The sequence below is a fragment of the Mytilus trossulus genome, chromosome 5, assembly GCF_036588685.1.
Source record: "Mytilus trossulus isolate FHL-02 chromosome 5, PNRI_Mtr1.1.1.hap1, whole genome shotgun sequence".
NCBI lineage: Eukaryota > Metazoa > Mollusca > Bivalvia > Mytilida > Mytilidae > Mytilus > Mytilus trossulus.
The window spans coordinates 34,887,146-34,910,309 of record NC_086377.1 but is presented as its reverse complement, the minus strand read 5'-3'; the positions used below and the strand labels follow the sequence as shown (position 1 = coordinate 34,910,309).

Below are 23,164 nucleotides of genomic sequence, written 5' to 3'. Positions count from 1 at the left end.
CAAAATGTCGGCTAACGAGTCAAAAATTTCGATTTTTTTTACTTTCAAGCAATTTTACAAGGGATTTTAATCCTTGAAAGATGTGTTATGTATAATTCAATGTAAGATATGATAAAACGTTAAAAACAGCTCCTTAGTACGACAAAACAACACATAACTGAAGAAAAATGGTGGTTTCCGGTTCCAAATTAGATGCAAATACGTAAAAAATATTTTCATCAACTTAACAATTATAACACATGCATGAAATACGAGCATGAAATTTGGTATACAGGTTGACTGAACGATAATTAAAAGAAATCATGTGCTGGCCATCAAAAATTTCCATTTTTTCAAGATGGCCACCGATCATTTTGCAAATGGCGTCATATCCAGTTGTAAATCTCTGACAGTTGTGTTATAGGTATAATCCAATGTAAGGTTTTATTAAGCGTAAATTACAGTTCTTAAAGTACGGAAAAACAACACAACAATTACAAAAAAGAGTGATTTCCGGTTTCAAAATGGCGGCAAAATTTTTGAAAATGTATTTTTTTATAATTTTCATCATCTTAACAAGTGATATCACATTCTTTGTAAAGATTTAATGTCTAGTTTTATTAGAAAGACAGGTTCGTTATCTTAAAATTATCGGTCAGTAGCCAATAACAAAACTCGTACTCGGACAGAACGGTAGCATTTACAGTCACCAACACAACTGGATGTTTCGCCTCGTCATTTCAAAAGTTCCCGACAAGAGGATGCAACTTTAACGGTAGCCGAAGGAGTCCTCGATTTTTTTCTTTCATCCAACCCTAGTGTTCATGAATTGGTACATAAATCAGGCTGAGCCCAAACTTATCATCCTTGATACGCTGCTCTTTCGATGTGCTCCGAAGAAAAAAAAACTCTTGTAGGCGGAACTACTTCACAATGCCGCTGCTTCCTGGGTAAAAAATTACATCGTGCCTCGCTAACAGCAAATAGTGATGTTGTTTTGTCATACATGATGCAAACAAATGCTTCTTTTATGTCCTTGTATGTGTCTTTATACTTCAGCAAAGAAATAAGTACGTCCCTTACATGTTGAAATACTTCCTATATCATCCAATTTGACCTATTCCCTTAGTGTCACATGCACTGAATGTATGAATAAAAGGAAGAGTAGCTACACGAGGACCAAACGCATTTGATATATCACGTACAGGAAGCCATCAAAAGTCTTCATTCCTGCCAAAACCTATCCTCAGTTTGTTCCACCATAGTTTTCGAGTGCTGCCATTCTTAATACTACTTCATCTCTGTCGGTGCTACCTTGAATTAACGTCCTACAACAATTTCATAATCAGGCCGAACATGGACAAACATTCGTATATCTGCTTCTCCATGCTTACAAGGGGTAGCTGGAAAGTATCCTTATTAGTCTCTACAGAAGCATTTCTGTTTGCAAGACACTTGAAAAATTTCGTTTCGTTGTCATCTTCATAGAAAAAACTACTCCATACAGAACCCAAGTTTTGTCTTCTCACATCTAGCCTTTCAATGATCCATTTAGTAAGTCTAAAACAATATCTACTCTTGAATACTTATCGATGCAATATTTTATTTAAGGCCGTATAACACAATTGCAAAATCATCCAATATTGATTCCCTACAAGGTGGCCTGGAATTAACCATTGCTGCTCTATCAACGATAAATGCGTAGAATTTGGATCTGCAAATTACAAAATGTTTCAAGTTTATCCATTTGCACCGATTTAATACCACTGTTTAAAATGACATCCGAAGACAAAAACGGAGGAGCAGTTTGTCTTTATGGATTAAGAAATATTCCAAATCAATTTGTCCACTGCGACAAAAAATAAAGACTAGAAAAGATATCTAAGAGCTCTAGCTTTGTTTTTTTACAAAAAACGTTTACAGTTTTATATAATAAGAGTTGTTCTTTTTAATCTGATTATAAGAAACCGTTTCTTCTTCGTTTCGTATTTACTTCAAAGGATCTTCAAATTATTTGCCTTTGATCTTTTTAAAGAAACCCTTGTGTGTTCATTAAGTCGTTCATCTATTATAGAATGCCGCAAACCACTAGATCTTGCAAATTTATCTGATAGCCTACTGACTTCTGGTCTAGCTACCATTAATACGTCTAAATGAGGTCTTCGGTTAAACCTATGACAACACATCGCCCTTTATAATTGCATTATACTGTTTTTGTCTGATCAATTGTGTTATAAGAAAAATATTTTTGGTCTTACGTACAGTAAAATTATCATTTTCAAAATCAATTGCCACCTGTGGGTGACTTAAAAGAAGGGAAGCCATATCTCGGAGAAGGTCGGTCGCGATCGAGAATATGTTACACGATCAAGACCTAAATAAATACAGTATCATGCTTTATATGGACTGTTGGTACAAAATCTGACTCATGAAATAAGCATACATGTACTACCAAATTCACAAGAAGTTCTTATTTTATAATTGGACGCCAGGAATTGAACTGTGGTAGAGATGACTATATTTTCTTACGCCAGTCGATCAAATCATTGAACGTCACAGAGTCGTGACATGATTATAATTTCTGTGTTTAGCTTTCTTAAGCCGATATATATCTTTCAAGCTAAAACACATAGAGTTATCTGATGCGCGTGTCTAGTCCTAGGTACATTTGAACATACATACAAGAATATGCCGTTCTAGCTGTTGCAATAATGGTTTTAGTGAGGAAACATGAAACATATGTCCTTCTACCTTCACGTAATATATCACCAAGAACTTTAAAACAAGTCATTTCAATGTGAAATCCACCTTACATGACGATAAACTAATCTTCAATGTACAAATCAGGCAATTCCCACTGAATATCCATTACCAAAAGTGGCTGATCTACCGTTACTATTGATGTTTTTCTCGTCTAATCCATCAAATACCTGTTCATTGCAACTGAATTGGCTTGCTTTTAAACAGTGGCATCATAGATTTTACACTTACTTGCTTTTTAGAGTAATGAGATGAACTACGATTTATACCAGTTTGCCCTGGTAGTGCATACAAATCACTCATTATGTCTATTAATAGTTTGCGCATGCGCAAAATTGTTAAATCATGTGTGTTATAACCTTGACAAATGTTATCAAACCAAATCATAATATCATTGAAAATCCCAAATCACTTATTTTATAGTAAATAGTTAAAATATTTTTTAATGCATTTTGTTACATTTTCGCGTATGCGCAAAACCCAGTTTGTGTCAAATACTCATGTCTAGTGAATTATTCACATGTAAAGAAGGTAGCTACCAAACCTGACAGCTGTTTTTTCACTAATAGAAGGTAAACGAAAAGTTTTCCAGAAAAAATCAGTATTTTCAAACTGAAAAAACAGCCATTTTGGAAAACGGCGGTGGCCATCTTGAAAAAATGATTTTTTTTAATGGCCAGCAGTTGTTTCTTTAAAAGTATTTTATAATGATGCTTTGTGGTAATTTTCATGCTTGTATCATCATTTGCACAATTCTCTCGATTTTGCCTGCTAATATCTTCCACTATTTGTTTTAATTATTTTTCGCCATGGCGTTGTCAGTTTATTTTCGATTTATGAGTTTGAATGTCCCTCTGGTATCTTTCACCCCTTTTTCAAGACCATCGTCTATTATTTTTGAAGTTGATACATAATATTACAAGCTACACCTCTCACTTGTATGACAGTCGAATACAATTTAAAGTTTATTCAATTACTATAAACTGTCTGTAATCAATCCAAACATACACATGCTACAAATAATAAGATTGACAAACACGAGCAGAAAATTCGAATTTGATCCGTGTTTTGCGGTAATAGTATAGTGTATAAGTTTCATAACATTTGGTTTTAGGCAAACTGCAGTTAGAGAATAGAAACAAATTTAAGAATGTATGGACATGCAGACGTACAAGGGTACGCTACGGCATGGGCATAAAAAAAACTAACGCAATATCATTTTAAAGATTTATTATGTTTTGACAGCTATGAGTGCCAGATTTCTAGGTGATATACTGTCATCAAATACTGATACAACAGATGTCCTATGTGTGTGTTCTTCTAACCACATGAGTCTGTCTAGATAAATTAAAGTTTCTAACACTGGTTGCATTAGGACTTGTAGTGCCTAAAATAAAAGATAAATGATAAAAATGTAAAATAAACAAGATATTGCAGTTCTATTGAAAAGTAAAATTACAAAGATATCAAACTCTGACAAAAATTCAAAACAGAAAGTCTGTAATAAAATGGTAAAATCAAAAGCTCAAACACATCAGACGAATGGATAGCAACTGTCCTATTCCTGCCGTGAAATTGGGGTCAAAACTCTAATTTGGCATTAAAATTAGAAAGATCATGTCATAAGGAACATGTGTACTAAGTTTCAAATTGATTGGACTTCAACTTCATCAAAAACTACCTTGACCAAAAACTTTAACCTGAAGCAGGACAGAAGGACAGACCGAAAAACATAATGGCCCACTTAGTGTGCATAAAAAAAGATAAAACAAACGAAAAAATTACAAATCTGAAGTTTGAGGAATGATAGGGACTTCTTGTCACAATTAAATCTGATTATATAGAGTACAAATAAATAATAAAAATGAAGTTCAACTATAAAACCACTTTGCACTGGGTTTTGTCAAGTGTATGTCAAGATTTTGCAGAGATCTCCATGGATGAAAATTGAACGATGGAGGAACTTTCACCATCATAAACGGTATCTACGCCTTACAGTGTAGCGCGATCATAAGTATTTTATCCCTCCACATAAGTATAGGTGTACATGCTAATTCTTTGCTTATTTAAATTATATTTATTTGAATTTTCATCATATTAAAATACTGTATAGTGTGGGGCTCTCATATTCGCTGTGGACACAATTTCGCCGTTTTTTGATTTTGAGGTGTAAAGTCGTCAAAGGATGGTTGAAATGAAAGAAATATGCCGTTAAACTATATTCTTTATAACAAATATGATTATTTTTGAAAATAAGACAAAATTTCGGCACTTACGGCAAAGGACCGAAAAATGGACAACAATTTTCAGCCAATTTTCTGAATGACAAAAACGATTTCAAAGAAGCATTCCTTAGTAATTCTTTGACTGATTGCCTAAAATTTCAGTTTTTTTACACCTTTCAAATGTCTGCTATTTGTCTTTAATGAAATTTATTTAATAAATATTGTTTAAAGATGCAGTTATTTGGTTTTAAATAGACATTTTAAAACGGCGAATATGTGTCCCCCATTGACAAAAAATTAGGGAATTTCAAACACCCTTTAATCCAACTTTTCAGATGATTTCACTCAAAACAAACACGTTTTCAAGCTAAGAATATTTTGATTTGAAGTTTATAATCTTCATATAGAAATATCAGTATACTTCAAAAACATAAAGACCTAAATATAAACTGAACAAAACATGGAAAGATATGGCGAAAATGAGCACCCCACTCAATAGAAGTATATATTTTTTCAATAATTGCCATTTGTAACACTTGAAAGGCCAAGCCCGAATGCCCCATCCCTTTCCCTTAGTCGAGAATGACCAATAGCTATAACAAAGGTCCCAATGTAGTTTTCTTGCTATTTTTGGTAATTGTTATGGGGGTTAAAAATCATGTGGAGCTTATTTTTCACAGACACTGTCAAATTCAGAAGTCACAAACCCATTACCGGTATGGCTGGTTTGCAGCAACGACAAAACGAGTGGTACGGTTATGTAAAGGTTAAAAAGATTTGTAAGGCAAAAGTTGTCAAATGAAAAGGTTTTTAATGACTTTATCTAGCAAATTGATGCTATGCAACATGCATATTTCGAGTCTGAATAGAAACCAGAAACACGGATGTATCAATTTGATTGTAAACTACAAAATCAATTCAAACTTTTGATACGATATTTCTTTACAGGAAATATTAAAAGTTTTACTTTTTAACTTTTAAAGTAGTTCTATATTATTGTTACAATACAGCAGTACTCGAGTTATTTGCGATGAAATAATAATTACTGTTTTACGTCTTATTTTGTACCTCTTAAAAAGGGGGATGCTGATTGCGTAAGTCAAAATAAAAGCACATGTTCTACTTCTTTAACTTTGTAACAGGGTCATAAATTTATTTATTTTATCTTAGTTATCATAAGCATTTGCGGAAACTTAGTTAAATATTTCAACAAATGAATGGTCTATCTTCAGATAATATTCTCCTATCTGGTTTATTGATCTACCTGTACAAGCTCAGGTACAAGTGATTAGCAATCTTAATCCGGATATCCGTCAGGCGTTGGAACTGTATTCGATTATACTATAAAAAAGCCTGAGTGTTATGCAATTACATGCATTTGATTATAATTGCTTAAAAAATGGCATCAGGCTGTAATCAAAGCACCAAAGGCGCTGTAGGCAGTTAAGTAAAAAAAAAGCAGAGGCAAACTTGGCAGAAGTTTATATAATAAGACAAATATTGTTGCTTCAATTTGTTTTTTAAAGATTTTTTTAAAAAGAACAAACATTAAACAATCATATTTTGTACATTTATGTTCATTTAATGAATTAATCATTGAGGCAAATAATTCATATTTTGTCAAAGATTTTAAAAGCAACACACATTATATCAAGTATATATTTTTCATGGTCATGAGTCTGAAGGGCTACAAGTTTGCAATGATTGCAGTTCTTTAACGTTAGTATTGGTTGACTATTAGAAGTTCAAATTGACTTCAGTACGAGCTTGTAAAAGTATGAATAGACTTGCTTCTGGAAAGAAATCTGAGTTTGTGTTCAACAGTACACTAAGTTATCAAACAGGAGTGGGTATGGTGACCCTAAGGACTCTCCCTATATTTCATCTGATCAGTTTTCATACATGAATAAATATGGTTTAATTTAACGGTGGGGTGACTGCAGGGACTCTCCCTATATCTCGAATTTTTCCAAGTTCTCAAACAGGAGGATGTACAGTGACCATAGGGACCCCCTTATAATTTATTTGATTTGTAATATTATCCCATACATACATATATATGGTTTTATAAGATTGTGGATCTCGACCATTATAAATTCTCAAACAGGAAGGGGTAGAGTGGCCCCACGAACTCCATCTATATTTCATATGATTTGTTATATTGTCCCATACATGAATATATATGGTTTAGGGGTAGGGATCTTGACCGTTACCAAGTTCTCAAACAGGAGGGGTGGGGTGAAACCCAGGGAACCCCCTATATTTCATTTGAATAGTTATATTGTCCCATACATGAATAAATATGGATCAGGGTTTAGGATCTCGAATGTTTCCAAGTTCTCAAACAGGAGGATGAACAGTGACCCTAGAGACCCCCACATTATTCCTTTGATTTGTAATATTGTCCCATACAAGAATATATATGGTTTAAGATTGGTGATCTCAACTGTTTCCAAATTCTCTAACCGGAAGGGGGAGAGTGGCCCCACAAACTCCATCTACATGTATATTTCATATGATTTGTTATATTGTCCCATACATAAATATATATGGTTTAGGGGTGGGGATCTCGACCGTTTCCAAGTTCTCAAATAGGAGGGGTGGGGTGATCCCCAGGGACTCCCTCTACATATTTAATTTGATTTGTTATATTGTCCCATACATAAATATATTTGGTTTAGGGGTGGGGATCTCGACCGTTTCCAAGTTCTCAAATAGGAGGGGTGGGGTGATCCCCAGGGACTCCCTCTACATATTTCATTTGATTTGTTATCTTGTCCACTACATGAAGATATATGGTTTAGGGATAGGGATCTCGACCGTTACCAAGTTATCAAACAGGAGGAATGGGGTGATCCCCAGGGACTCCCCCTATATTTCATTTGATTAATTATATGTTGTCCCATACATGAATAAATATGGTTTAGGGGTGGGGATCTCGACTGTTTCCAAGTTCTAAAACATGAGGGGATAGAGTGGCCCAATGGACTCCACCTATATATAATAAGATTTGCTTACATTTAGGTATCATATATATCGTTGCACTACTTGTGCCTGTCCCAAGTCAGGAGCCTGTAATTCAGTGGTTGTCGTTTGTTTATGTGTTACATATTTGTTTCATAGTTATTTTTTTTTATATAAATAAGGCTATTAGTTTTTTCGTTTGAATTTTTTCACATTGTCTTATTGGGGCTTCTATAGCTGACTATGACGTGGTAATGGTATTGGCTTTGCTCATTGTTGAAGGCAGTACGATGACCTATAGTTGTTAATGTCTGTGTCATTTTGGTCTCTAGTGGACAGTTGTCTCATTGGCAATCATACCACATCTTTTTTTATATAAGAAACTTCCAGCTATTTTAACTGAACCATCAAAATTGAGAAGAATATTAAAAGCATCTAACATGCATTACCAACATTTATCACTGATAAAGAAAATGTATACTGTTACCAGGAACATATATATTGTTAGATAAACTGTTTCCAGATGTCACATTGTATTGGATTTTGACATTAAAATTTGTGTACAAAATGTTTTCTGCTTTTTCTTTCTTTTACATATATCTTTTGGTTTTCAATTCTAGTGTTTACATTTATTTACCATGCATAGATGTATTTTGTCACCTGTCAAGATTTTTTTTTAAATGATAGCCAAACCCGGGATTATCATTATCCGCTTCCGGAATCGGATCCGATATTGTAATTGTCTTCTCCAGCAGCCATTTTATTTTCAATGATGTTTTCGATAGATGGAGTGAGATATGATTTTACTCGGATTTACACATTATTAGTCGGCGATTTTCTGTATAAATCTAGCGGTTGAACAAACTGAACATCGCTGTCATGGACAGTAATGATGAAAATAAGTTTGAGATTGTTTATTAGAAAACTTTGGTAAACATGTTTGGAACTGAGTTATTTTTCTATTTTCTTTCAAGGTCCGTCGGGCATGTTGGGCGTAGCTAGTTACCAAATAGAAAGTCTGACTGCAAAAATGGAAGGTCGCAGACCTCGGACCACCGCTAATTTGAACCCCTGCGTCCAAATTGAAAAGATACGAAATTTCTTATTCTAATTCAAAATTGCCGCCAACAGCTCTATCCATTGAACTTATTTTAATAGACTACTGACGTAGTTGACAACGTATTGATGACAAACAATATTCCTACGACTTTTGCAATTTGTGAAATCTAAACTACTTGTCTTTAGAGATTTTCGGCGATTAAATATTTCATACATTTGTTCTTTGACGTCTTAGCCAAAAGCTCAGGGGATAATAAAATACATAAGGATTCCTAATGTGCTCTACTTCCTATGTGCAACTTCAAAACTTTTGGGAAAATCGACAATCATTTAAGGTTTTTTTGGTCATATTTTTTGTAATCCAGAATGAAATGTATGAAAAAAAATTTCCAACAAGTTATGAATAACATAGTATCCAGCTAGATAATAACAATGGCACGTATTTGGTAGCACACATATCCAGGGTGCTCGCATAAGGCAGCTTAACTGCCTAAAAATGATCACAGTTTTGAACGATGGCGGAAAACAATTGAACAATGGCTCGAGTCATTTGACGAAGGCGCAAGACAATTCAACAATGGCTGGGCGCCATCGTTAAACAGGCCATGAAGATAGATCCCTGTTTTGTATCATGAATTAATACACCATAATCTTCTTTTTTTCCAATCCAAAGACTAATAGACTAATAATAATACACAAAACACAATATAGAAAATAAAGACTAAGCAACATGAACCCCACCAAAAACTGTGGGTGACATGCAGGATGTTCCCCATGAATAAAACCTTTGTTGAACTAGATAATTCTTACTAAGGCAGTTATGACAATATATTGGTAAGGGAAGGGAATTTTAACCCTTTTTGGGACATCCAAATATTATATTATACAGTACTTGAAATCTAAAGTGTTACACTTAGGTATGACCTTGATTGATCACTGATTCATAGGTAACTTAAACTTGATTTATAAATAAATGATTGATGAATGAGGACTTATAGCTCATTTGAGGCATAGATTACCTTGGAACAATTTTTTGAATTTCCAGTCCTAAATGCTCTTCAACTTTATACTTGTTTGGCTTTATAATCTGAGTATCACTTACAAGTCTTATGTAGGCGAAACACGCGTCTGGCATATCAAATTGTAAGCCTTGTACCTTTGACAACTATTGACATATTCTGTGTGCTACTTAAGACATTAGCTAAACATATGCATAGAAAATAAACTTACTGTAAAGGGTTCTATATACATGAAATACTTTTCATACTGAGAATATATCTTCTCCAGTTTTCCTTTCATTTTTTCTCCTTCAATTTTACCTTAAAAAAAATATTATCTCTTATTACTTAAAAACTGTTTCATTTTGATTGCCCCAAATCAGTCTTCTGCAGATGTGCGTGATAAATCAGATAACTTTGGTGAGGTTAGTGGTATTTATTTTGCATAATCATGATAATGTTTAGTTTCTTTTGAAATTTTGATTTTTTTTTATGCACTATGTTTTCTGTTCTAAAAGGAATAATAGTTTTTATAGCCTCCTATGAATTTGCCTATAAAAATATATAAAGGGTTACTGTGTGAATATTGTAAGAAGTAAATTTTCATATAAGAGGATCTTAATTATTGGTGCAGTATGCATTCTATTAGGGATACATTTCACAAATATTCATGCAATTACTTTTTTCATGTATCCATTTAAAAGCTTGAAGAACAGTTCTAAACCAATGTAATGCGGTCACTAATTTCAGACTGTTTTTACAACAGTGCAATACGATATATTACCACACTCAAACTTTAGGTAATGTTCTGTATGAAAAACCTTTATGCTGTTGAATAACTATCTAAAAATAGATATACCTGATACATATTTTAAGCCCATAGGTCAACCATTTAAAAATCCCGATCTGTTCAACCAAAAATTGCAATTTTCCCAGCTTTCTTAATATTCTACCTTAATTTAACTTCATAGAAAACAGGTCTATCCTGAATCATACATATATCATCTTTCTACATGACTACACATGTACCTTTAAAGTCTTATAAGAAAAATCTGACCATCGGAACACAGGCACTATCAAAATAACCCCTGGTTTTCTAGAAATCTTAAATTAGTATATTATGGAGCGCATTAATCCTGAATTTTTGGTGCAAACTCATTGCCAAGTAAATTTGGGCTCAAAATCGTTTAAAAAAAATCTCTTTCACCAAAAGTTGTTCATTTATGCAAATTTGTTGGTTAGTTTAAGTAGACAATGACACCAAAAGCACTATTTTGTGTCAGGGTACGGCTACTTTTACACACGTTCTAAATTAGAGGGAATAATTTGTGGGCTGACCCCTAAAAGTTATAAAACTCTGATAAACATGACATAAGGAGTGAGTGCCTTACTTTTTTAAACTCAACCAAAATGGAATGAATTTGCATTTAAGAAAAGAATAATATAACAAGATTTTTACAATTATATTTTCATAAAAGAGATAATGAGTGAAGGCCAATATGACAGCCACCCAACTATAAAAAAAATGATTTTTTTACTGCATTTTCTTTACCTTCATAGCCATTCTGTGTAGTCCTTTTAACAATGGCCTCTACATAGGTTGAAAATGTCGCCATATCTCCTTTTCTGGTCAGTTTACGAAATAGCTTGCTATGGTCACATGATTCTGAAAAATATCAAACTATGGTAACATGATAATGAAAAACCTATAAAAGAACTAACGTCTTCAAGAATTTTCAATCATTCAAATCAACAGCAGTCAACAAACCATTACACAAAACTAAATACAGAGCAACATGAACCCTATAAAAAAGGGTAATTTCTGGTGCTTCATAAGCATGGTAAAGGTAAGTTCATCTGCTCCAACTATCCCAAAAAAAATTACTGCCAGGAAATAGTGTTAAAAAACCAATCAGGCAATCCATTAGTAGCACCTGCTGCTGCTCATGGCAAGGATAATTAACTAATAAGTCTAATTCTATGATGTCACAATGTAGGATGGCCAGGATTGGGGCTGCAACAATTGAAACAAACCCATGATACTGTTGATTCATTATTATTCGTTAGAATCTATACCAATTTTTATGAATTTCGTGGGAAAAGGTGAACCACGAAAATAAATGCTTAAAGAATGACAAATTGTCTATAGGCTTGTATGCAGACTTTCGCAAAACAACGAAATTGAATATCCATGAATATGCAAGTTTTCCTTTATCCTCGAAAATGGGTACCTACGAACATAAATGAATTCACAAAGAGATTTTATAAAGCAGGACAATTTTGCCAGTGGATTATTTTTGTTATTTTCTGCATTTAACAAAAATAGTGCAAAATTATCTCCTCATATAAATTTCAATTTTATGGTAGGCAACATTTCAGGGCAAAATAACCCCCAACAAAACCCTGAGACCATGCTTGTCATTTAGAATTATAATAAACCACTTTGTATATATATACTAACCTTGTTTGATGAAGACTTCCAGTATTCCTCTGTAAGCTACATTCTTTATGTGATATTCATGGTCTTGTGTAGTCTGGTTCCTCCACCTAGACCTGAATTACAAAAACAGGGAAACAGTTGCCTCTTAAAACAGGACAAATATTGGGTCTCAGGTAAAAAGTTGTCTCATTGGCAATCATGATTCATCTTCTCATTCTGGTTCTGTTTGACCATCATAGTTCCAATATAAAGAAAACAAACAGGTGTTTTTTATTGATAGGTTATTCTTTGCTCTTTAGTGTTTTAGTCACTTCAAAACAACTTTTGTTTCATCATAAGTTCTGTTTTTTAAAGAGGGCCTTGAAAAGGAAGCTTATTTACTTGGTAGAAACCACTGGCCTTGTGCAAAAAAATAGCAATGTGAATTAACAGTTGAGATCAAATTCAAAATGTATCACCAAAAGCAGATTTCTTACTAACAATCAGATGTAGTGAAGACTGTAGATTCATTGCTTGGATTATTATGGCACCTACTGGTAAGCCCCTTTTATTCGTAACAGAGGGAGGGTAGGAGGGGTCCTGATCCCGAAATCAATAGCTTTAAAACACTAAATCCCGAAATCCTGGGCTTGAAAACATGAAATCCAGAGGTCCCGAAATTCCAAAAAAGAATTCCCAGATCCTGAAAGGGTTAATCCCGAAATCCCGAGCTTAAAAACCCCTGATCCCAGAGTCCTGATAAAGGTGCTATCCCCTCTCATAAGAGATGAGTTGCTGATGTAAAACGAATTGGTTTTTTACCCACATTGATTATTATGAGACTGAAGAACATCAAATCCAATAGATGTACTAGTCAAAGATAAATGCAAGTACTTTTTATCTAATTTAAAAATCTTAATTATATGTGTTACTTAGGGAGATCTTTGGAGGATTTTAAATAGTTCATTTAATTGGATCCGCCTTTGAGATCCTGTTGATTGGTTCCTGTATCATACCTTGTTTCTTGAGCAGCCAGTCTCATAGCATAAGAATTAAGACTCCAGGTCTGCTTATTTTCCAGGACAGTCTTTAGCCTAGAGCTCAAAGGAAAATTATCAAATCTTTTCTGTGTCTCTATAAAACATTTTGTTGTGATTAAAATAAAATATAAGCTAACCAGATCTATAACCTTATGTTATAATTAACCTTAAATATAATGATCAAGTACATTTTATTTATCCATGTTTAAAGGGAGAAAATATTTTTACCAAAAGTTGAATATCAAAACTTAAGTATTTCAAAGAATTAAAAAAAAGAATAATATTGCTTAATCAATGCAGTACCAACAATTTGTTCTTTACAGTTTACTTTTATTTGAAAGTGCATTTAAAGTTGCATATTAAATTAGATTTAGAAATATTTGTGTGTATTTATAAATTTTTTATTGCAATTTTTGAAGACCATAAAGACAGGACAAAAATGTAAACTTAATCATTGCAATCTCAGGAAACATGTTTTCAATGTCAGAATGGAAGTTCTTATAATTGTGACACTCAACCCAGTCGATTTATAACAAAAACCTCTCTCAATAATTTCTATATTTTATACAGGACAGTGTTTAAGGTACATACCATCATACTTCATTCTATGGTAACAACAACTGACACAACACAGTCCTTTGATGTTATCTAATCCACTGAAAAACTTCATCATGGTAGGTGTCAGATCTCCACAACAATGGAGGCCTATCATCAAAATACTTGGAAAATCATGGCCGGGTGCAGAGGTATCACATGTCTGTTTGTCTTCACTAAGAGGACAACTTTCATGAGATGTCTTATTTACATTTGTGTGATCATGTTTATAGTTACTTAGCACACAGTTTTGGCAAGAATCAGACATCTTTTCTACATTTTTAAAATCATGGTTTTCATCACCATGATTACTGAGAGCGCATGCATCACAAATATTAGATGTTTTTTCGTCATTTGTTAGATTATCCATACTTCCTATATTTAATCTATGAGAACTGCTATTTTTTTCTGTATGTCTATTACCATGGCAAAAATTACCACAGATTGACGGTTTTCTATCATTGTTTGAACTTATGCTATGTCTAGATTTTGAAATGGCACCTGAGTTACTACTTTGATGTGTATGGCAACCATCTACAGAATTACAAACGATTTCAGAATGTTTATTGCCATGGCAACCACAATCATCCTCTGCAGTAGATGGTTTAAGATTGTCAGCTAAATCGTCTGTTAAATAACTTGATGAAGATTTCCTGAGGTAATCACTCTTTAGAATTCCTATGTCATGACTAAAATTGTCGTGTGATTTAGGGGTGTCGTCTGCTGACTCAATATGTCCACTGGCATCAGCAGAAGTTATGTCCCTTGCTTTTGACTGTCTGTTGTTTTGGATAATTCCTTGGTCAGAAAGGTTTTTTATGATGTATTTGAAATTATCCATGCTTTCTGCTGAGTTATCCAACTCACAAGTGATATTTATAACGCCATCTAAAATATAATTAATTATTACAAATGTTAAATCAAATAAATTTTGAAATGATGGCCTGAAAGTGTTTAAAAATTGTAGAAAAATCTAAATCAATCATTAGAAATCTTGGATACTTCTGTGGTGAATAGTAAATAATAAATTACGTTTTGCAAAGGTCTGCCTTTTTTTTTTTTGATTTGGCTATAATTTGTTTTAAATTTAGGTTGAATAGTTTTACATTTTTTCCAATGAGTTTTAAATTTCTCAAATATTTTGGCCTCAAATTTCACTGAAGAGACATGGATTGTCGAAATGTGATTCTGGTGCAGAAAATTGGACCCGTTTATGTTATTGGAACCTATATAGTACAAACACTGTTCACTAGAGTAGAAAGTTGCCTTTTACATGCAAGCAAGCAAAAAGTCATACAAACCTTAAATTCTGAACAAACCCTTTTATTTGAATTTTAAAATATTTTGCCTATAGTTTCACTGAAAAGACATGTTTTGTTAAAATGTCCACCTGTTGAGAAAAAAAATTGGTACCATTAATGTTATTGTATACTATTAAGCACACTTTTCACTAGAGTATTGGAAAGTTGTCTTTTACACATAATCATACCTACCTACTGAACAGTGGACCGTGAAATTGGGGTCAAATGTTTAATTTGGTTTAAAAATTAGAAAGATCATATCATAAGGAACATGTGTACTAAGTTTCAAGTTGATTGGACTTCAACTTCATCAAAAACTACCTTGACCAAAATCTTTAACCTGAAGCGGGACAGACGGACAAACAGACAGACAGACGGACGAACGGACGCAGAGACTAGAAAACATAATGCCCCTCTACTATCATAGGTTGGGCATATTGTAAGTGGGGCATAAAAATTTGGTACCATTAATATTATTGTATATTATTATTAAGCACACTTTTCACTAGAGTATTGGATAGTTGCCTTTTACACATAATCATACCTACCTACTGAACAGACCCTTTTATCAGCACCAGTTGTGTGAGATTGTTTCCCTTCAATACCAACAACTGTGTGACCGTAGGTTTTATTTAATGTCTGTCCAAGGTAACCCTGAAATGAAATACTAAAACTATTAATAAAATTCACTGCTGTTAATTTGGGAAATTTTTGGCGATATTTTATTATTGCTGTACTACTATAATAATAACAGTCATTTTAATGTAAAAAGTAAAGAAAATATAAAACAAGAGTGCACACACTAAAAATGAAATGTGTAGTCTGCTTTACTGATTATGATTGTAGTAAAGATAAATGAACAGAGTTCCAACGTCCTCAACATGCTCAAGGTGAACATATTTTATCTGTTGAAGGGCAATAACTGAAACCTTTTTTCTTTTGTTTTTTTAAACTTAAAATCCACGAAAATTAATCCCAATGAACTAACGTTTGGATACAAAACCACGAAATTTTAACCCCACGAAAATTAATGATTATACAGTATAACTGTTTGAAATTTTTTGATTGGCAATGATTTTTGAATTTGTCTTAGACATTGCTGATGAAACCCTTCGATATAATTTAAAAGAAAACTAGCAAAAAGTGTACAATGCAATTTTCCATATAATTCATAATAACCACTTATCTATGAAATTGTTTGACAATTTCCAGATAGTAACTTATGATATAAGTTTCAAAGCAAGGATTGTACACTTGAGGGCACAAACATTGTAATTTTCCATTACAATAAATATGATCAACTCTTTTAAAATATGTTAATTGGCACTGATATTCACACTTATCTTACCTCCTATACATTTCTGAGAATATGATTGGTTAAGAGCAACCTTGTGGAGACCGTGTATATTCCATATTAGGTTAGTAAGGTTTCATATTAGGTTACTAGTGGAGTTGTGACCCTTTATAAAAATAACACAGCGGTGAGAAAAAATCTTAAAGGTTTCAACAGACTATTAGATAGATAATGAATGATTGAAAGCAATTCCATACAACTAATTTAAACCTAACAAGGTTCTTTTTGGAATTTGTTTTTAAATAGACCTTTGGAAGTTGGTTCATAAGACTTAACAGTATTGGAGACTTGACTACTTTTATACGCCACTAGTCAAATTATCACATGTGAAGATAGTTGGTAAGATAAATTTGTTACATAGTGTGCTAGTGACCTAATACGATATATATATATGGGGTCAGTAAATTCCATATAAACCTATTAGGTCATTAGCGCACTATGTAACTAATAATGTCAGCCATGCATGTATATCATCGACATGTATTGCTGCATGATATAAGTTTTTTCACGCCAAAGTGCTCAAAAGACTGGACAGACAGAAGTCCCATATTTCTATGTCCCTTGCAACACATACCACAGAGGACAATAAAGTCTTCCTGTAAATATGTGCTTTCGAAACAATTTTATTTTAATGATAAATAAATAGCCTACCAATCCTGAGCCTACATCAACAATGACATCACTTCCTGTGTCCTTTACAAGGTCATGTACAAGTGCTGCCATCTTAGAAACTTCATGCTGTTTCTTTGGATTCATTCCCCTTTTAATATTAGGGTCTATTTCCACTGCTGTCTCCAAAGTTTTACAATTTCTGCTGGAGGAAAAAGAAATTGATTTCTGTAGGAACTCTCTGAAACTCACAGGCCATGTATCCTGTGAAAGGAAGTATAAAAAAGAAGATGTGGTATGATTGCCAATGAGACAACTATCCACAAAAGACCAAAATGACACAAACATTAACAATTAAAGGTCACTGTACGGCCTTCAACACTGAGCAAAGCCCATACCACATGTCAATTAAGATTTTTGGTGAAGGATAAATTTTGAGGATTTTACCAAAAATATTATTGATTGGTGTAAAAAGAAATTATCACAAAAATACTGAATTTGAGGAAAAATTTTTAAATGTTATCACAGAGATATGTCTCGCTTTTTTGTAATTTCAATAATGCAAATGTTGAAATAAAAAATAGCTACACTTTAACCATTGGCAGATCCAGGGAGGAGGGTTCAGGAGGTTGGAACCTTCCCTTTTTTTGGAGGATCAATGCATTTGAATGGGAGCAAATAGTTGAAATCCCCCCCCCCCCCTCTTTACTCTGTGTTGGGAATCCCCCTTTTTAAAATGGCTGATTCAGCCCCTGTTAACATGTAAGTTAACAAATATTCAAAGTCAATGAACTATGATTGAAGGCACATGGCTAAACAATCTCCATGGAAATGAGATGTGTCAATGCTAATACAACTGCATACCAAATACCATTGACTTATCATGAGTAGTTCTCTTTAAACAAACTAATACATGTAAACTAAGCAAAATTTCAAAGTCAATAAATCATAACTAAGGTGGAGGGTATAAAGTTTCCATGCCAATGTTAATACAACTGCATACCAAGTATCATAGACCTACCACTACTGGTTCCCCATAAACTGACCTAACACAAACTAATACATGAAAACTAAGCACAAGTTTCAAAGTCAATAATAGACCATGACTGAGGGGGCAGGGCCAAATAATCTCCATGGAAATGAGGTTTACCAATGCTTATACAACTGCATACCAATTATCATAAACCTACAACTAATAAGTGGTTCTCTATAAACTGACCTAACACAAACTAATACATGAAAACTAAGCAAAAGTTTCAAAGTCAATAATAGACCATGACTGAAGGGGCAGGGCCAAATAATCTCCATGGAAATGAGGTTTACCAATGCTTATACAACTGCATACCAATTATCATAAACCTACAACTACTAAGTGGTTCTCCATAAACTGACCTTATCACAAACTAATACATTAAAATTAAGCAAAAATTTCAAAGTCAATAGACCATGAATGAGGGGGCAGGGCCAAATAATCTCCATGGAAATGAGATATGATGATGCTTATACAACTGCATACCAATTATCATTACTTTACCACTAGTTGTTTCCCATAAACTGACCTAATCACAAACTAATACATGAAAACTAAGCAAAAGTTTCAAAGTCAATAGACCATAACTGAGGGGGTGGGGTCAAATAATCTCCATGGTAATGAGATGTACCAATACTTATACAACTGCATACCAAATATCTTTGACTGACTACTAGTAGTTCACCATAAACTAAACCTAATCACAAACTAATACATTGTTGACGCTGCGGGTTCCGGAACAGCATACCTATGTCTCGCATTGCAAGATATTTATGAACTTTATCAATCATTATACAAGAATTAATTACAACAAAATTCAATCTTTGTCACAAGAATTTTCCAGTTGAGTGAGAAAACCAAGACGGGTTCCAAAAAGAAGATTTGGATAGCAGAGAAAACTATGCACTTTATAATTAGCATAACTTTATCAGATGACAATACCAATACTAAAATCTAGGCTTAAAATAAGGCGTAGGTGCTTTAATTTAGTCACAGATCTGTGATGTCGCAGGTGTTTTCTAGGAAAGTTTAAATTAACAAAAAGTTGATTCATAAGTCAAGGTTATTAGTAAACTTATAAACTATTATTTACTTACCATCATATATCCAAAGGGCAGTTGGTTCAACTGTTCATGAGATAAAGATAGCAAACATTCAGCCCACTGAAATAAATGAATGAATGAATAAAATTGAGAATGGAAATGGGGAATGTGTCAAAGAGACAACAACCCGACCAAATAAAAAAACATCAGCAGAAGGTCACCAACAGGTCTTCAATGTAGCGAGAAATCCCCGCACCCGGAGGCGTGCTTCAGCTGGCCCCTAAACAAATATATACTAGATCAGTGATAATGAACGCCATACTCATTTCCAAATTGTAAACAAGAAACTAAAATTAAAATAATACAAGACTAACAAAGGCCAGTTAATGAATACTTTATTCTCTTAAAACAATTGTTACAGAGAACATATATACATTGTACATATCAACAATATACAAACTTATATAGCATGTGTGAATTACATATACATTATAAAGTGATACTAAGAAGTTCTAACCTGGAGTCGATTTCACAAAAAAACTTACGACTAAGATTAGTCTTAAGTCATGAACAAATCATTACACCTACGATCAATCAAAATATCGGCATAAAGGGACAACCTGTGGAACGACCTTCTCATGGAAGTTCTTAATAAATTTACATAGTTTTTCTAATATAATTACATTGTTGGAAGCAAATAGCTGTTTAAACTTATAAATGTTAACATTTTCGTGACAAAAAGGGGGAAGCAGATTTATTCTTTCATTGATAAAAGAAATTCAAAGAAACATGTACTGGGACATAAACTCTTACACCAATTCTAAAACATTATCAAGATACCAAGATAAACAGTTGACAAAATATGCTATATCTGAATGATTTGTAATTTAGGTAACAATTTATCATATAATACATTACAAAAAAAGAAAATCTATTGTTATTTAAGGAATGACTGTAATATTTTTTTCTGTCAATGAAGAAATAACATAAAAACTTTGGTGCACACTGAATAACTTGCATAGCAATAATTTCTGAATTTACAGTACTTACCCCTACCAATATTTATTTTGACAATGTACTTATCTCTCAAAAGATGACTTACCTCCCCTGGAATATTTTCCCAAACTTCATCAATAAAAAAGTCTGTCAGCTTAAAATTATATATCCAATCAAATTCATGCAAAAAATCTACCATCTGTTTTAACTGTTGTTCCATCTTGTTCTATTCAAAGACATAAATATATTGCTATTATAATAATTATACATTATAAATAAAAGTATAATAAATCTCAGGACTTTTACCATGTTTACAACTGTCTTAATTTAGTTTAAACATATATATTTATATTGGATTGGGAAACAATTTATTGCAACTTACTTATATTAATCCCTTTCTTCTTTACGGGTGAGAGTGCTTCCTCAAAGCGACATTAACCTGCTCTTCTTCGAATCCAAAAGGGTGTGTTTTATGTGCAAGATATATATGGCTCTCTCTGAACACAGGTCAGCCATTTATTGTCCCCTTCATATGGTTTCTCAAGACCATACTGGCAAATGGTGTCAAGGGATAAACTGTTCAGTCCCTGAAATATCCTCCCGGGAGCACGATCGACCAAGAAACCTTTGTGTGAGTAGAGATCTCGGGCCTGTAGCCAGGAAATTCCAGGGGGTTATTTGGACTCATGAACTCGACTTCAACAGTCACAATTTGAATAGAACGTTGACTTTAACAGTTCTTATTTGGTTTCAAGGGGGGGGGGGGGGGGGGGGTTCAGATGAACCCTCCTGGCTAAGGGTATGGATCTTTATCGGGACTTCTGTATCTGGTGGGTTTTTTTTAGCTCAGGATTGATCTTTTTAGGATCCAGGAGTCGATTTCCCAAAAAAACTTACGACTAAGATTTGTTCATGACTTAAGACTAATCTTAGTCATAATTTTTTTTGTGAAATCGACTCCAGGAATCTGGGAATTCTTTTTTTTCAAATTTCGTGATGGAGGAATTTAAATTTCTTTAAATACATGCATGACCTCAGGATTTCATGTTTTTGTTTTTATGCCAGGGATTTCTGGATCAGGACCCCTCCGACCCCCCTCCTGTTAGCTATAGGTGTATTCAAATGCCGACTAAAATGAAAAGAATGATTTATTAACTAAATTTAAAATTGTTTATACATTAGTTCATGTTGTTTGATTTTGACTTCTGCTTCTGTTTCTGCCAGATAATGGCTACAATTAACAAACTGATTGTACTGCCACGTGGGTAATAATGCCCTTTACCATGTTTACTGTCAGGCGTCAAATGGCCATTTCCGGCTACCGTTAGCATCAAATTGATTAAAATTGTACTGTGAATTGTCAAAATATCCTTATTGAGATTCGCCAGAGGTCTCAATTTATTATTATCATTATTTTTGGAAAAAAAAATAACCTTATTAGTCAAAATCTTTCAATTTTTTTATCAGCTAAAAAAAAGTGCATATTTTATTGTCATGCACCAAAAACTACTGTTAACGTCATTTAACAAGAATTTTTACTGTTATAAAATAATACACTTTATCGCTATTAAATGTCCACCATTACTGGATATCACACAGGTTCCCGTAAAATTTTGACGTCACAATACAAAATATCTGACTCCACAATGGAAAAGTGATTGTTGTATGCGTCAAAAGTTCAAGCAGCCGGGTCTGCTGGGATATAGCTATAAGGTGTATTATGACGTTTGCTTTGATGCCTTCCTGATTGATGTAAGGCATCCACATGGGTTTGTTTCAATTGCCGGGTTTACTATACATACAAACCCTAAAGTGTTTTTCAGGGGTTTGTATGAATATTAAACCTGGCAATTGTAACAAACCCCTGTGAGCATCAAAGAAAAAAATGTATAATAGCCTTTCAAGATGTGACCATGTCATATAATTATTCGGACTAACTGGGTAGTCCAAAAAATTATGACCTCTTATGAACTATTTTTTTTTTAAATTCTGGGACGCCTTCCTACAACGAAGGTGTCCCAGGAAAAAAATTAAAATCGCCTTGCTAGACGTCATAATTCAATGTAATTATTTGGACTAGACTACCCCTCTGCCAATTTTTGTGTTTGATTTGTAACTGTGTAAGTTTGCAGAAGAAAGAGATTATGCCTATAAAGCATTTAAATAATTTTTAAATTTTGTGCCGTGGCCTTATACATTCGATAATTAATCAAGATTTCTTACACTGATTGGTTGGAAGGTGTTGAATAAGGTTGTTTATGTTGACAATCAAAACCAAAACGTTGCAAATGATGTCCGGAACCGGTTTCGTGTATTACAATTTGACAGAGTTGTCTCCCCATTTGTTTTCCTTGGAATTTCCAAAAGTTCAAATTAAAGAATGAATATTATACACAGATATATGAGATTTAGGTATAATACGTTTATAGTCTGTAAGTTTTATTACAAAAGTTCACGTGGAAGGGGTCCATCTATACAGAATCGATGCTTCTTTGACGATTAAAATTAAATCTTTGAAAAAAGGGGGAGGACTATAGTCAATGATAGTAGAAAATGTCATATATATATTTCTTTTTCGGTCAGACAAACCGTTAAACAGTTTGGCTAAGACTGTGAAGGACATTTTTTCTTATTTTTCTGGTAGACTTTCAAATTTGTTTCTATTACCATGTATTGTTAAGCTTGGTTACTCACAATACACCTTCACGCTATTTACTCAATTCCGGATAAGTTATAAAATTACACAACTTTTTCATCCAGTTCAAGCTATCTGGGACCCTGTTTAACAATTCA

The 23,164-nt window shown here is 33.4% G+C and overlaps 2 protein-coding genes across 4 annotated transcripts in view; one reads left to right on the top strand and one right to left on the bottom strand.

The window, feature by feature from the left end:
* Window positions 1-3,954: 3,954 nt before the first annotated feature.
* LOC134717887 (probable methyltransferase-like protein 25) lies at window positions 3,955-22,675 on the bottom strand. The gene is made up of 11 exons (XM_063580385.1): window positions 22,595-22,675; window positions 20,478-20,597; window positions 19,430-19,495; window positions 17,345-17,566; window positions 15,888-15,993; window positions 14,036-14,926; window positions 13,421-13,538; window positions 12,447-12,538; window positions 11,538-11,651; window positions 10,218-10,306; window positions 3,955-4,126 (listed from the first exon to the last, which is right to left on the bottom strand). Exons 2-11 carry the CDS (start codon window positions 20,589-20,591, stop codon window positions 3,971-3,973), a joined length of 1,968 nt encoding a protein of 655 aa, XP_063436455.1. The 5' UTR covers window positions 20,592-20,597; window positions 22,595-22,675; the 3' UTR covers window positions 3,955-3,970.
* LOC134718788 (uncharacterized) overlaps window positions 22,664-23,164 on the top strand; it is a 43,879-nt gene continuing 43,378 nt past the window's right edge. For all 3 annotated transcript variants that reach the window (XM_063581511.1, XM_063581510.1, XM_063581509.1), the window contains exon 1: window positions 22,664-22,783. The gene's annotated coding sequence lies outside the window, so the exon portion shown is untranslated. The remainder of the gene's footprint in view (window positions 22,784-23,164) is intronic.

Excerpts from the sequence above, each read along its gene's own strand:
- LOC134717887 (XM_063580385.1), bottom strand. The coding sequence starts at position 20,591 with ATGGAACAACAGTTAAAACAGATGGTAGATTTTTTGCATGAATTTGAT. Across the intron at positions 17,567-19,429 it reads TGCCCTTTGGATATATGATG|GATACATGGCCTGTGAGTTT; the intron begins GTAAGTAAATAA and ends TTCCTTTCACAG. Across the intron at positions 15,994-17,344 it reads TTGATGTAGGCTCAGGATTG|GGTTACCTTGGACAGACATT; the intron begins GTAGGCTATTTA and ends ATTTCATTTCAG.